Source organism: Panicum virgatum, chromosome 5N (genome assembly GCF_016808335.1).
Source record: "Panicum virgatum strain AP13 chromosome 5N, P.virgatum_v5, whole genome shotgun sequence".
In the NCBI taxonomy this organism is placed as follows: Eukaryota; Viridiplantae; Streptophyta; class Magnoliopsida; order Poales; family Poaceae; genus Panicum; species Panicum virgatum.
The window spans coordinates 60,497,922-60,512,806 of NC_053149.1; the positions used below are offsets into that span (position 1 = coordinate 60,497,922).

At 52.3% G+C, this 14,885-nt stretch overlaps 2 protein-coding genes across 2 annotated transcripts; both read left to right on the top strand.

Annotated features, from left to right (window-relative positions):
• The first annotated feature begins 2,667 nt into the window (after positions 1–2,667).
• LOC120673868 (EID1-like F-box protein 3) lies at positions 2,668–4,151 on the top strand. Its single transcript, XM_039954911.1, has one exon. It carries the CDS (start codon positions 2,830–2,832, stop codon positions 3,712–3,714), a length of 885 nt encoding a protein of 294 aa, XP_039810845.1. The 5' UTR covers positions 2,668–2,829; the 3' UTR covers positions 3,715–4,151.
• A 1,219-nt stretch (positions 4,152–5,370) lies between these two features.
• Positions 5,371–7,017, top strand: LOC120675019. The gene is made up of 4 exons (XM_039956108.1): positions 5,371–5,395; positions 5,705–5,933; positions 6,129–6,231; positions 6,732–7,017. Exons 1-4 carry the CDS (start codon positions 5,371–5,373, stop codon positions 6,858–6,860), a joined length of 486 nt encoding a protein of 161 aa, XP_039812042.1. The 3' UTR covers positions 6,861–7,017.
• The last annotated feature ends 7,868 nt before the right edge of the window (positions 7,018–14,885 follow it).

Below are 14,885 nucleotides of genomic sequence, written 5' to 3' on the forward strand. Positions count from 1 at the left end.
AGATTTTTTTGGTCATCCAATGTTTTAACTGGGAACTCCTCGTTACTAGTGCTATTTATTGCCACAACTCATGCCAATAACAAATGTAGCTATTATTTTTGGATATTTAAGTTTTTTAAAATATAACTATTAAAATTGGATGGAGGGAGTACGTACCAGGCTAGGCCTCACGCCCTCACCAAGACGTTCTAGAAAAAGAAAAAGTGAAAACTTCTCCTACCCGGGTATGTAGTCGGCTGTAGTAGTAGTAGTCCCTCCGTAAGTCGGCAGTAGTAGTACTATCACGCACATTTTCTAGTTTGCGCGACCGTCGCCTAACGTGTCCGTTTACAAGTGTGAGCTAGACATGCTAGCTAGATATCTCCCACGTCACCCTCCTTGCCCGTTCCGTCGGGTATCTAGAACCCATTCTCACGCACTCCGGCGGGCATCAACTCGAGCAAAGAGGAAAGAACGAAAGCGCATCACGACGGCGGAATTCTGAACTGAACCAATCACGCCGCCGCCGAGGGCCAAGCGTCCCCCAGTCGGGGAGGCCACGTACGTGTACGGCCGGGATGCGCCCACCAAACTCGCCGCACGGGCTCCCCCGGCGCCGACACGTGTTCCCCCATAGTGACACACACACGGTGAGATATTTTCGCGCCACGGCAGCAGGGCTTCACGTGTCGCCGTCCGCGCGCCGCACCTGACGCAGAAAAAGAGCCCGGAATCCGGCGGCCGGCACAGGCACGCAGAAAAAGGTTTGGATTTTTTTTTTTGAAGGGTGACGATAAAACCCGGCGCGGCGGCGGCAGCTGCCCGGCCCGGACCAGACGAGAGAAGGGAAGAAAAAAGGCCGGGCCTGGAGGCCCGCCACGCGTCCCGCGCGGGGGGCACGCGTCGGCCGGAGGTGCGGTCCGAGGTGCGCTCCACGGGATTCGAAGGGACACGTGTGCGCCCCCGAGCGGACTGGTCTCCCGGCACGTGTCCCCACGGCGCGCCCCATCGCGTCTCCTCTTCCCCTTGGAGCCCATCGAGGGACGGAAGGGGCGAAGGGCACGGGCATGGCTCGATTCGGAAAGGTGGCTGGATAGGACACCGTTGCTAGTACTCCTACTAAACAATGCCCTCGGGCGACATGGACGTCCTAAAAATAAGTGGGGACGCGTATAGAAATGGCAATGGCGCGCCAGATCTTCTGTCAGGTAGCTCTCGACAGTACTCGACTTCGCGGGGAGGGGGGGGGGAGTAGGTGATGACTGCGATTGAGATAATCAGAACCGTACCAACAGATCAGCTGAGATAGATCCATCCTCACGTAAATTAGCCGTACTTGTTTTTTCAGCTCCGAGCAGATATTTGGGCGATGGAGAGGGAGGGACTAGGGAGACCCTTGACGGGTTGGTTCTCGCGCTGGTCGCACCTACACTCCAGCTAAGGGCTTCTCCAGTGGCCGAACTCTGGGCCGACGTGGACCTGATGAATCGAATCATCACCGCTGGAGCATGCCGATCTTTGAAGGAGAGAGAAAGAGTCGACTTCCGAAGAGGAGTCGAATCCTACCAATTAAAAAATTGAGTGTTGAAATTCCAACCGTGCATGGAGAGAAAAGCCAAGGCTTTGAAAAATATTTTACCTTTTAACTATTCTGTTGTAGGTCAATCGAGGGATATGAAATTAATGAAGTATGTCAGATGAAAAAGCTAGGCTCATACGTGGCACGCAAGATTCGACTCTTCACGCACAGCCACTGGAGAAGCCCTAAGCCCCATAAGGGCAAGTACAACGGTATTAATTAAGCCGTCTGTATACGGTTTTTCACGATCTCCCACACAGTTTTTCGCACAGACGGCCGGTGCCGTCGTCTCGTGTGACGACGACCCGCGCTCGTGGTCCGAGACGATGGAGACGACAGGGCGCCCGTTGTAGCAACAGCATCAGCGGCTTCAAGGATTTGCTGCTCCCGGCCGTGCCACACGCAATCGCGCTCGCCTGCTGCGTCCATTCCTCCAAGGATTTGCTGCGCTCGCTGGTGACGGGCCGATGAGGCATGCGGCAGCGCGGCAGGATCGGAGCTTCACGTGCACCGCAATTGCGTGGTCTCCAATGTGCCCGTCGAGCACCTCCACGCCGTGGAGGCCTACCCTGCGCATGTCTGGAAGCTGCTGGCCGGTGGCCGCGTTCGTCTTCGGCGACCACTGAAGTACTGAACACGTGCTTGCAATGGATTGATATTGCAGTCGCTAACGCACATAGGTTTGAATTGCAGTAGAAATTGTCAACCGAGAATCTTGTATTCATATTCATCTTGTTTTTTATTGATCTCAATTGTTTCAAAGAAGTAACAAAAATACATACAAAGATCTTATTTAAACTAGATCATGAATGTATATATTCATTAAATAGTTTGTAGACAGCCAAATAGACAACCAATTGTATAAATTATCTGTTTAGCCGTCTGTGTAGGTGCTCTGGACACATATAGACGGCAGCCGTCTCCACCATTGTACAAGCCCTAACTAATTATTGGCGCTCGACGCCGGAGTGGTCCAGTTGTCAAGCGGCCGCCGGCGCCACGCGACCCCCGCGGGGCGGTCGTGCCCTGCCCCGACACCCGCGCCTTTCGGGGAGCACGACAAGGGGGCGCCGCCTCGCGTCTATATCTCCTCCGTCCCCCCTTGGCGCTGTCCCCCCGCACGCCCGCCGCCTAGCTCTCTCTCTTCTGGCGCCTCCACGACCTGGGCTGCCGATCCCGATCCCCGAGCTCGAGCTGCCAGTTACCAGTCACCACTCACCACGTTCTGCAGCCGTGCCACCAGCTCGTAGCTCCCGCGGGGTTGCCGAGCGATGAGCGACGGCGCGCGGAACACGCGCCGGTTCCTCGGCGCGTCCAGCAGCGGCGCCGGCAGCGCGAGCTACCGGGACGGCGGCGCCGGCGGCATTGCGGCGGCGCGGCGGAGCAGCGACGTCAACGCGGGGATCCTGGACGAGAATGTCCTGGCGCTCGTGTTCCGGTCGATCAACTTCGACCCCAAGGCGCTCTGCACCGTGGCCCGCGTCAGCCGCCGGCTGCGCGCCGTCGCGGAGCGCGTGCTGTGGCGGGAGCTCTGCATCTCCCGGGCGCCGCGGATGGTGGCCACGCTGACGGGGGTCGCGGTGGGCGGGGCGGCGCCCCCCGGGCGCATTGTGGGCGGGTGGCCGGCGCTGGCGAAGCTGCTCCTCTTCTGCTGCGGCGCGGCGTCGGCGGCCGTGCCGGGCCACTTCACGGGGGTGTCCCGGTTCTCCAAGACCTCCGGGCGGAGCTTCCTGTCGCGGCGGTGCCGGGGCGACCTGCTGTACGTGTCGGACCCCTGCGAGCACGCCGCGCCGGGCGCCGCCGACGACGTGGGCGCCTACCGCGGCGTGTTCCGCGGGTTCATGCGCTCCCGGACGCGGGCGTGCCTGGTGGGGCGGCGGGCCGCGCTGGAGACGCGCGTGCGCTGCCCCTACTGCGGCGCGCGCGTCTGGAGCATGGTGGCCGCCGGGCTGGTGCCCCGCAGCGCGTGGCGCCGGCTGGGCGCCTACGAGGGCCGCCTCGAGTACTACGTCTGCGTCAGCGGCCACCTCCATGGCAACTGCTGGCTCGCGCGCCTCACCTCCAGCGACGGCGACCACGACGGGGACTCGGAGGACGACGACGACGACGACGCGTCCACGGAAGGCCACAGCGACGACGGCCATGCCGCGTCCTAGCTGCCGGCATTCCAGGTCCACCACCACGTGTTCGACTGATCGGTTGCAGCAGAGGCTATTCGGTAGCAGGGAGTGTGGAGCACAGATACTGTAGCAGAGGTCGGTGTCTAGCAGAGGTCGGTGTTGATCCCGATCCCAGGCTTGTGCCGGTGTGCGTGCGTCTTTGCGTTGGGGTTGCCAGCAACAGCCGGATGCGTGCTCTGCTTTGTCTGGCGGCGGCTGGAAATGGCACGATGTCTACTGTTCCGGCGAGCAGTGCGCGCAGCTGGATGGAGCCTTTTTTCGATGTGATGTGCATCATGTGCTGACCTCTGCTTTACTCGGTTGCTGGCCCCTGTTCTACCCTGCTCTGTTTTTCGCTTTCAAGCTGTCGTCGAGTGCTGACTCAAACGGGCGCTCGGGTCTCGTGGCCCTGGGCCCCGGCTGGCGAGGCAACATCTGGCATTCCGTCCCAAAAATGTTACGGCAGCTGTCTAAATTTTAGGGCGTAAAGTACTGAAGTTTGTATTTGATAATTATTATTCGATCATGAGTTAATTAGGTTTAAAGATTCGTCTCGTAAATTACAGACAAACTATGTAATTAGTTATTTTGTTTAGCTACATTTAATACTCCATGCATACGTTCAAAAATTCGATGTGATAGAGAATCTTATAAAGTTTTAGAATTTTGAAAGCAACTAAACAAGGGCGTAGTAGTAGTCCCAAAGTAATAGAATTGACATGGATGTTACTATGAAGAAAACTACAGTACGTTCCAAACAAAATGTTTAGTTATTATTAATCGAAATGCAACGCTCTGGTTAGTCATGTTTAGTTGTTTATTTATAGTTCATTTTCAAGTTCCTAGATTCGAAACAGCTCTTAAAATTTCCTATATATTTTTTCCAAATCCTTTATATTACTACTTTCTTCACATTCAAGAGAATTCCTTTGTTTCTTACCATGCCTCTATGTTCGGATTCTTAGCATGCCTAATTATTACCACAGTTATAAGACATACTACTAGCAGAAATTGGTACTCTGATGCTAAATTTTGGAACCTCCAAGTTATAATAAGGTCTGTCATCTGGGACTTAAGCGGCAGGTGACGTGTTTTAGACAACAATATCTTTCTTCTTAAGAAAAATTGGGCGTCATCAGATAGCCCGGCTCGATCGACTTGCGTGGGCCATAAATTCAGCCCGTACGTATAGGACCGGGATTCATCTCAGCCCATCCAAACATGGTTATGCAAATTTTTCATGCCCAGTGTTTCCGATTTTTAAGTTATTGACAGAGGAGAACTGGAATTGAGGAAGAACAGTAAGAATATGGGCAGAATCAGATGGATTCAGAGGGCAGTATTGGAGTTGGATGGTTAAGTTTATACAATTTTCATCTCTTAATAAAACACGTGCTCAAGCACGTTTTGTGCTAAAAAAGGAAAAATCCTGCCTATCCAGAACACCAGAACGAATGAACGATCTTAAGAAGCTGCGGGTCTGGGAATGAATCTCTTGCTGGGCTAATCAATGCACGTTTGTGAGTAATCATACAATGCACGTTTGTGGCTAATCACGCACAGTCGCACACCACCCACATTGGGCCGGTATGGGATTGAATCTCTTCGTTGGGCCTTCGACCTTGTGTAGCTGCCTCGCAGGCGCATAAGGGCATGTACAATAGTGTAGACGGCTACTGTCTGTAATTGTCTAGAACACCGCACACAGACAACGAAATAGACAACTTATACAATAGGGTGTATATTAATGTGTCTTTAAGCTATTTAATTCATACATGGGCACATAAAACACGATGATCAATTGTACAATTGATCTTTGTGTACTGTTATGGTACATGTATGAAAGAATCCTTTGTGCACCTAATTGTGAATTCAGTCTAATTATCTAATGTTTATTTTCATCTGTAACCTTCTTATCTTATCTTGTATATATCTAAAGGACTTCTCTAATATTATTTTCTTTGACAATGGTTGTATCATAAAATAGTCAGGGGTTATATTGTAAAATGGAAAATTTCTCTGATCTCTGATCTCTCGATTCCTCTCGGCCTCTCATCTCTCCAGCTTGCGTTGACCTTGCAGCTTGCTCCGCCCACGACGGCGGTCCGAGTCGCCGGCGACCAAAAGCTCCACGGCCACCTCCAGTGCGCCAAAGAGCATGATTGCGACGAGCACCCCGTAGTAGGGGCAGAGCAGCGCCCTGCTGCTGAGGAACATGGCGCCGGGCAGGGGCGGAGCTACGTGGTGGCGTAGGGGTCGGCCGACCCCGACGATTTCCACAGATTTTTTATACCCAATTGATTTTCACCGTGTTAGACTTTATACCCAACTGATTTTCACCGTATTAGACCCCGGTTAAACTTCAACGAGAAGCTTGCTGACCCAGTGGCATTTTGTTCTGGCTTCGCCCCTGGCGCCGGGCACCCTGCAAAGTGCGAGCAGCAGCGCCGCGACGGCCTTGGTGGCCTGTTTGATGGACGGCGGACCGACGAGCTGCCGGAGAGTGGAGGAAAGGTACGTATCCTTTCTTGCCGCGGCGCTCTTCCCGCCAACGATGGAATCGCGCGCCAAATCGAAGGAGTCCACACCGGATCGAACGCCACCGTCGCCGAGTCGCAGCATGCTGTACAACGGGCGACGAGCTGTCTGTATATATTGGGAGCACGAGCCGGTGCCGTCCTCTCGTGAGACGACGGCACCACCCGGTTCAACATTTAATTAGCTTTGCTAATCGGAATAAACCATATATAGACGGCATATTAATGGCCGCTGTACATGCCCTAAGGTTGCAGACGATCTTCAGTAGCAGCGGCAATCGATCTTTAATTCCCCGGTCTATGAAGGATCTTTTGGAAGAATGTATTCCCCTTGGGTGTAGGAACTATGGGTTAAAATGTTTTGTCATAGCGGGGGTGTTTTGAGTTCTCTGGAATACTCGCAACAAGATGGCTATTGAGGGGGTTTTCATTAAACTACCGACTGACTTACTCTTTAAACTTGGTACTATCTTACAGCGATGGGGAGTGCTGCTCCGAGAGGCTGACAGAGTGATCTTAGATGGATGGAGATCCCAGATGAAAGGATGGTGCGAGGGATTCTTGGAGAAAGTCTGTGATCGCCCACCGGCGCAAGATCTTTTGTAGTCGTTTTTGCCTTCTCTTTTAGATCGCCTGTAGGATGCTAGTTTGCATCTTTTGTTCTGAGACCTTTCCTGTAAGTCGGTAATCCCGACCCCGGATGTTTGTACCAAACCTATATGCTTTCCATAAAAGTACTCCCTCTGTTCCTTATTATTTATCATTTTGGGTGTATGTTCTACAAGTTTGACTCGTTTTATAAAAAATACATGTAATATTTATATCTCCAAATAAATTTATTAAAAAACTAGATTAAGAGATCTATCTAATGATATTAATTATGTATCATAAATGTTAATAATTTTTATACAAAATTAATTAAAGTTATTTCTCGGGAAGCGAGAACGATAGTTATTTAGGGACAGAGAGAATAGGGAGTAATCTTTCTCGAAAAAAAATCGAGCTTTAATTTTGCAAACATGTTCGTACATGCTCGCTCCATGGAAGTGTAACAGTAATTTTGCAAACATGTTCGTACATGCTCGCTCCAAGAACTGGGAGAAGAAGGGGGCGCTTCGATCCGCGATGCCGGCGGCTGTGCTGGGATGGCCGCGGCGACAGTCGAGTTTGTCCAACCAGGCCATCTCCTTGAAGTCCCGTGTCCGCAGATAGTAGGCGTAGGCAGTCCATCCATCGGCGTGCAGCACGATCCGGTGGTCGAGCAAGGCCACCGGGCGAGGCTGGCCTGGCCGCGCGGGGTCGACGATGCTGATGGCGTAGCGCTGCTCCCAGTCTCCCACCGTGGACGCACGGCGTCCTCGCTCATCCACAGCTCCAGGGACCAGGACGCGCTCCACCATGCGGGCCACGCATAATTGGCCGGCCCACGCAGCTCGGCAAGGCTGGACCTAGCGTAATCGAGCCTCGGCCGGCACGGAGGCGGCGAGGTCACGCCCAGCGTCTCGTCTTCTAGCGACAAGCGGAGGAAGCCCGGCGCCGCGACGCCGCCGGCACGCTCCTCGTCGGCGGTCCAGTCCCCTTCACGAAGGTGGCCGTGCGCTCCGGTATGACAGGGAATGGAGGCTGCGCCGCGATCTCCCGCCAGTGCCGGTCGGCCCCGATGGTGAACACCTCCACCCCAGTCACGAGGCCGCAGCCGCCGCGGGTGCCGTGCGCGTGCGCGTACGCTGAGGAGGGCGGCACGTACACCTGCCTGTAGAAGAAGCGGGCGACCTTGTAGGTACCGGTGCCGGAGCCTGGGTCGCGCCCGACACCAAACGCCTGGTGGCGAGGGAAGAGAGGTGGCACATCGCTTCCGGGGCTCCAAAGCAGGGTGACGACCTGCATCGCGGCCGGATTGAGCAGGTGCACCTTGTTCCGGGTGGGCCAGGCCGTCGTAGTGGGCCAAGGTGTGGTGCGGCTCGCAGCAGTGCTATGGCCTATGGGGGCGTGTCCACGGCGTGCCCGAGGCTGGCGGCGGTGCCCTGATCGCCGTCCCCTCCCGCGCGCGGCGCCCACAGAGCGATATTGGAGGATGAAGGGAAGGATTCGGAGCATATGACTGTATCGACATTTAGTTGGGAGTCTTATCTATCTTACTTTGCCTCGGTCAGATATTTGCTATACAGTTGGAGTGGTCAGTCGATACATGAGTGATCCAAAGAAATCTCACATTGATGCAGTGGTGAGTCGATACATGAGCGATCCAAAGAAATCTCACCTTGATGCAGTCAAGCGCATCCTCAGATACGTTAAAGGCATCATCAATTTTGGTATTCTATACAAAGAAACAAAGGATTGCCAGGTGATGGAATATTGCGATGCCGATTACACTGGAGATTGTGGCACACGACAATCAACCACATGATACATCTTCAGTCTTGGGCCAGGACTCATATCATGATGCAGCAAAAGACAACCCAATATAGTATTATCAAGTACTGAAGCTGAGTATCGATCAGCAGCAATGGCAGCTGGTTTAAGCAATTGATGGAGGATCTTCATTAGCCGACGGATTATCAAATAAAGATTTTCTGTGACAACTTATCCTCTATACGTCTAGCAGAAAATCTAGTTTTTCATGCAAGGACCAAATACATAGAAGTCCACTACCACTACATAAGGGAGAATGTCATTCAAGGTGAGATCGAGATGGTGCCTACAAAGACAGATGAGCAATTTGTTGACATCTTCACAAAAGGTCTAAACAAGGTAAAATTTGAGAAGTTTTGAGAAGCACTAGGCATGGTATGCAAAACAAGTCTGGATAGAATTTTGCCTTGAGAGGGAGTGTTGGAAGAATACAAGGCAACTTTCTAGAGTATTCTCCACAAAACAATAAGAAGATATTTTCATAGAATACTCTAGAATTAGTTATAAATAAATTAGAAAACCTTGTAATATTTAGGAATTCTCTAGAAGGGGGGACACATGTCACGACCTTATGATCCGTCCGCCTTGACCTATAAATAGATGCCCCCCTCCTTGTCAGGGCAGCTCCATTGTATGTTTTTCGGTGGTGCCAAGATGAGAGAGAGTGTTTTGAGGAGGGTGAGATACGTTGGAGGAAAACATCTAGCCGGTGCTACTCTGGCACCCAGAGCTTAGTTGAGCACCGTGGCTAAGAAATAAAAAATTTTGTGGGTCAGAACTGCATTGCCGCACGACTGGGAGGAGATGCTCGCGAGGAGAGAGCTAAGGTATACTTTAAATAAGCTATGGGACCTACCTTAGTCTAAAGCAAGATGCTACACGTTGGAGAGGAGTTTAGAATTTAGCATCTTCCACACGTGTCAGATTGTAGCACCCTTCAAAAACTTATACACTGGAGGTGCTCTCATGCCATCTATCCAAGAGTATGGCAGTTGAGAAAGGTGAGTGCTAGAATAGCCACAAAGAGAGAGTGTGTTGTGTACTCTTATGTAATACTATTGTTGTGTTGTAATAAAGCAAATATTTTATAAATGTTAATCTATAGTTTCTAAATAATTAGTGTATAAGTTGTGATCTATCGTAGGTTTGCTCTGCCACTCGGGATCACAAAGGGTCTTGGCTTTGCATCCCGGAAGTCAACTTCATCTGTTGGTAGGCTCTGCCACCCGAAAGCGAGAAAGCAACTCTGTCGTTCAAAGAATCTTATACAATAAATAGCTAGAAAACTAACCGACTCTAGAGTGAGTTGTTGTGTCTTAGGTGTAGGTCCTCAACTTAGTGGTTATTAGGGCACCTCGGTTCCCAATAGTGGATGATGTACAAGTATCTACACGAAGGACTCGCTAATGTAGGATATGCATGGAAAAGGAACAAACCGTATAGCAGCTCGGACACGGTCCCGCACATCCTTGTGCGAACTCGGCATACCAACAAGGCGGACAACATTGCACTTGCTCCCATCATCATCAGTGTAGCTAGAGATAATGAGAAAATTTGGGCACTAAAGGTCTTGACGCAGCGGCAGAAGAACTTGAGGAGGAGCGCCGCGAAACCATCAGCAGAGCTCTTTCTCCATCATATCGACTGACCAGCAACCGTCCATGTATTAGCCCCGGTGGACACTGGAACACATGATACTGTGCTCACGCGGCATCTGGACCTCCTCCCCGGACGAGGCTAAATGCTCGAAATATGCAGATGAAGTTAGACACCGGGGCCTTGAGCACAGCTGCATTCTGGGAGAGGTTCCTGTGGACCAATGGCTGGGTCAACGAGTGAGAAACCGAGACACGACACTAGCCAGTCTTGTAGGAAAGAAGCTACTTGATCTGAAGCTCTTCGAAGTAGAAGTCGTTGATCCACAACTTCAGTTTCAAGACGGTCCGGCTGCCATGAGGTTGTGCTAAGACCAACACATCTTATAGATCAATGTGCCACAACTGCACTTGCCAGCCCCTGAGATTGATCAAGCCGCAGACATGAGGATAATGTCCTGCAAATTAGTAACAGGATTACATTAGGTAAGCATTAGTTATCAGCAAGGTCGTTGTATAGTTGAATTATTGTTCGATCCACACGAAGCATGCATGAGCGTTATGATTCATATGGATATACCAGTATCGATCGAATCAAATCTTTCCTGTAGCCAAGAAAGAAGGCAGCAACCAGGGGATCAACCCAAGAAACAGCGAAGCGCCGCGGCACGCCGCCTGCTACAGGTGCACGAAAGTGCTGGTGCACAAGTTCAGCTCGACGATGTGGCCGCTGGCGTAGCGGTCGTACACACTGTCACGGACAAGCGGGTGCACTAAGATGATCTCATCCGGCACTCAAGCGGGGAGGCCGGTCCTCTTGTACCCTTCCTTGGCGAAGATTTGGGCCGCATTGGCGCATACCTCTACCTTCCACAAATCCAGACCATCACGCCCGCTACTCCTACTCCAAACAAGTATGGACACTGGTCCCCTGACACCGTCATCGCCTCGAACCTCCGAGTACGCGATGCGGCCATCGCTGGCATTGATGCACCGAGTGGCGCGAATGGCATCTGCACCGGCGACATCCTCCGAGACTGCCGCACGGAAGCTCCTCGAATACATCGTGTGACAGCACACCGTTGCCGCTCGCGGCCGGCCGGTGAGCTCGACGGAAAAGTCAACCTCCTTGTGGACCCAAACACGGTTGTCGGAGCAGAAGGTGATCACCCCGCTCGATCGGTGTTGGCGATGTTAGTTAAATAAATCCTTGTACTCGGTTAGTTTGTTATCATGTCAGTTTGATTCCTCCTGTTTTAAGACATGCACGAGCCCACGGCTTGTGTGGAGGCCGCGCGTGCAGTCAGAGGGCATGGCGAGAATAGATCGCGGCACGCGGCGTCCGTGTTGAGGATGCTCTCGCGCACTGGCGGACCTAGCGCCAGTGGCGGGGCGGGGGAGGGGGGTGGCAGGGGCCATGCCCCTCTAACAAAGTAATTTTTGCTAAATACTCTCTAATCTTATCTTAAATCTGGTTAAGTTCTTAGTATTCTTTAATCTTTGTTAATTTTAGCTCAAGTTTCCAAGAACTTTTTAATCCTAGTTTAATCTTATCTCAAGTTTTTAAGTACGTCATAGTCTTAACCCACTTCAGTTCACAACAAAAACCCACAATATTATTCGGTTTCTTGAAAGTTCACACAATCCATCCTGGTCTCTAGCTTCGGAAGTTCTTTATGTTCTTTGTGTGTGGTTGCTCGCTAGTCGCAGCTCATCAGTGTCTCAGTGGAGAGTGCCGGTAGACTCACGTCTCACGATTGGCATCGCGCGAATGCACGCTAAGACGCCAATGGCAAGTAGGCAGACAACCACAGTCGAGATGGACGGCAACAACAAACCCACATGCCCCGCTAATGCGATCGCATTAGCATCGAATCCATAGTTTCTGTTTATACTTCTTCAATTTAAACTAATATAAATTTATTATTATTGATACGGTATGCTATGTAAGCATTGTTGATTTGGTATTGCATAATAGAATAATTTTTTTAAATTAAGCCTAATCATTGTAGGAAACCAAGGCAAAACTAAAGTGAACAAGATATATTGACTCATGTTCCTATTTTGCTTGGTGAATTGTCATTGCACGACTAAATATATACACCCTAACTAACTAGCGTATATTAGCACAGTTAATAAAAAGTTAATGCAAATTGCTAAATTGTACCTACAAATATTATTAAAATTTGTTCGGCCTCAACCCCCTTAAAATTTCTTTCCAGTTCCGCCACTGCCAAGCGCCCGGCCACCCGGCGGCACTGGCGCGGGCTCGCCTAGAAGCGAAACGTGCACACAAGCTCTGTGCAAACAAATACTATGGACACTAAGCTTAGGATAAATAGTTGGCTATGCACACAGTAATCATAAATTAATTTAGGTATAGACGGACACAATTATTATGGCCCGGGCTCCAAAAATTTTCTGGGCCCGTCACTGCTCTCGCGTCGACGCGTCGTGCGGGAAAAAATTGGGTGAGGACCCGGCGACCCGCCCCTGATGAATGCCGCGTGGGCGTCCCAGCGATCCGAGGGCACATGGCACCTCAGCTCCAATTTGTGAGAATAGACGCGGCTCGCTCGGCTCGGCTTCAGGCAAAGCGAAGATTCTCAGTGATTCGGCTCCCAACGTCTGAACTCCTAGCTTTCCTAGATGTGGATTTCATTCTTTTTTATTTGATGATGAAAATCGGGCAGCGCTGCTCCTGCTCTGCCTCCACAGCTTCATTTAGTACTAGTCCCAGATTCATGCGGAACCAACACCTTCCACCTTGATTCAAGAAGTGAACATGATACATCCGATTGATTGCAAGGGGAGCAAGCAAGAAATGGATTGATGTGAGACCTGAACCAAAGAATCGAACTGATGTTTCATCAAAAAACAAATCGAACTGATCCAGGCCGTTGCAAACAAGATTGGAAGCGATTTGGTCAACGCAGGCAAGATGATTCAGCATACATGTTGTTCTTATGGCGGATGGCAGCCGACGAGGGAGGCACCGTGAAATGCCCTGTAGTCTGCCGGAGCCGAGCGCCAGCCTAGCGATGCGAGAGATGCCGATGGGCGATGGCTGCAAGCCTTGCCTACACAGCAGCTGAGCGAGGAGGGCAGAAGACGTCGTCCGATCGCTGAGATGCCCACGCGGCATTCATCGGGTACGGGTCCTCACGGACAACGATATGGGGACCGTCCCCATCCAATTTTTTTCCGTCGTGCGTCGTGGGTCGTGCGTCGTGGGGATGGACGCGACAATGTCACGGTGAGAGAAGCGCTCAAGTGTTCGTTTCCTTTTCAGTTGTAAGCACAGAATAAAAGGAGAAACAGATGTTCAGAAAAGCTCCGCTTTCTGGCAACACCAAATCCAAGAGTTCCAAGTGTTCGCATGTGTTTGTGCTGTGTTCCTCTATGTGATCATGAACGCGAGCTTGCCGGCCGCCGAGAACGCCGGGAGATCGCTGAAAGGCGATGCGTTCGAGGTTGACGACCTTGTAGCCTTCGCGGCTGGGGAGGGATAAGAGGCCGACGTTCCCGAACCCGAAGGCGGAGAGGGTGTGAACGACGGGGATCTCCTTCACGCTTGCGGTGGGCGCACCGTGCTCCCCATGCAGCACGTACAACTTCACGTCGGCCCTGGCGATGTTGTGCGCCAGGTCGTGGGGTGGGACGTTGCCCGCGAACGCCAGGAGGAGGCCCGCATACCGGTCTGCGGCGAGCCGGAGACCACCACCAAGTTTCCTGGAGGGAAGTCGGCGAGGTGAAGGTTGCTCGATGTAAAGTCGTCGACGGCGAGGCTGGTGTCGCCATGCACGGGGTCGGTGCCGCCTCTGCGATCCTGATGAGCGGCGATCACCACCGAGTTTCCATGCGGGAGGTCGGCGAGGCGGAGGTTGCTTGGTGTGAAGTCGTCGACGGCGAGGCAGGTGTCGTCGTGCGCGGGGTCGGTGCTGCGGTGGGCGACGACGCTGTGATACCTGTGAACGGCGATCACCGTCGAGTTTCCATGTGAGAAGTCGGCGAGGCAGAGGTTGCTTGGTGTGAAGTCGTCGACGGCGAGGTGGGTACCACCGTGTGCGGGGTTGGTGTTGCGGTCGGCGACGCCACTGCGATCCCCTTGCGTGGGATTGGTGCTGGTGAACTCCTCACAATCCTGGGGGTCGAGGCGAGGCACTGGTAGTGCAATGAAGCTAACGCTGGGCGGCTGGGCGAGTTGCACGCCCATGTAGCCCGGGAGGACGACGTCCTCGTCGTCGATCCGGCGGGGGATGCTGTCTAGGACCACCCAGTGAAGCGGCGACGCCATTGGAGTCCCGCTGCGTGGGGAGGAGAGGGGTAGAGGAGGCGAGATTGCTGCGGCGGGTGGTCGGTGGCAAGGCGTGGGAGGGAGGGAGCAAGGAATTGGGCGTGGGGGTGGGATGGAGAGGAGGCGTGGGGCCCGTTCTGTTGAGGCTTGTGTCTTGTGGAGAGTGGTGGTATTAAGGAGTTGCTAATTCAGCCGGAGAGCGAGGCGTATCAGAGTATCTGACAGTGATTTTGTTGTTCTTCTTCGGTAGGTGCGAATTTCGTGAGCAATTATCTTTGTTCTCAAGATGATGCAAAATGATGAAGATGTGAGTGGTGATATGGGGGC

What these genes read in the sequence shown, in the direction of transcription:
- LOC120675019 (XM_039956108.1), top strand. Translation starts at nt 5,371, where the DNA reads ATGTACAATAGTGTAGACGGCTACT. An exon ending in CAATAGTGTAGACGGCTACT is followed by an intron (nt 5,396 to 5,704) that starts GTCTGTAATTGT and finishes ATCATAAAATAG; the next exon opens with TCAGGGGTTATATTGTAAAA. An exon ending in CGCCCTGCTGCTGAGGAACA is followed by an intron (nt 5,934 to 6,128) that starts TGGCGCCGGGCA and finishes TGGCTTCGCCCC; the next exon opens with TGGCGCCGGGCACCCTGCAA.
- LOC120673868 (XM_039954911.1), top strand. Translation starts at nt 2,830, where the DNA reads ATGAGCGACGGCGCGCGGAACACGCGCCGGTTCCTCGGCGCGTCCAGC.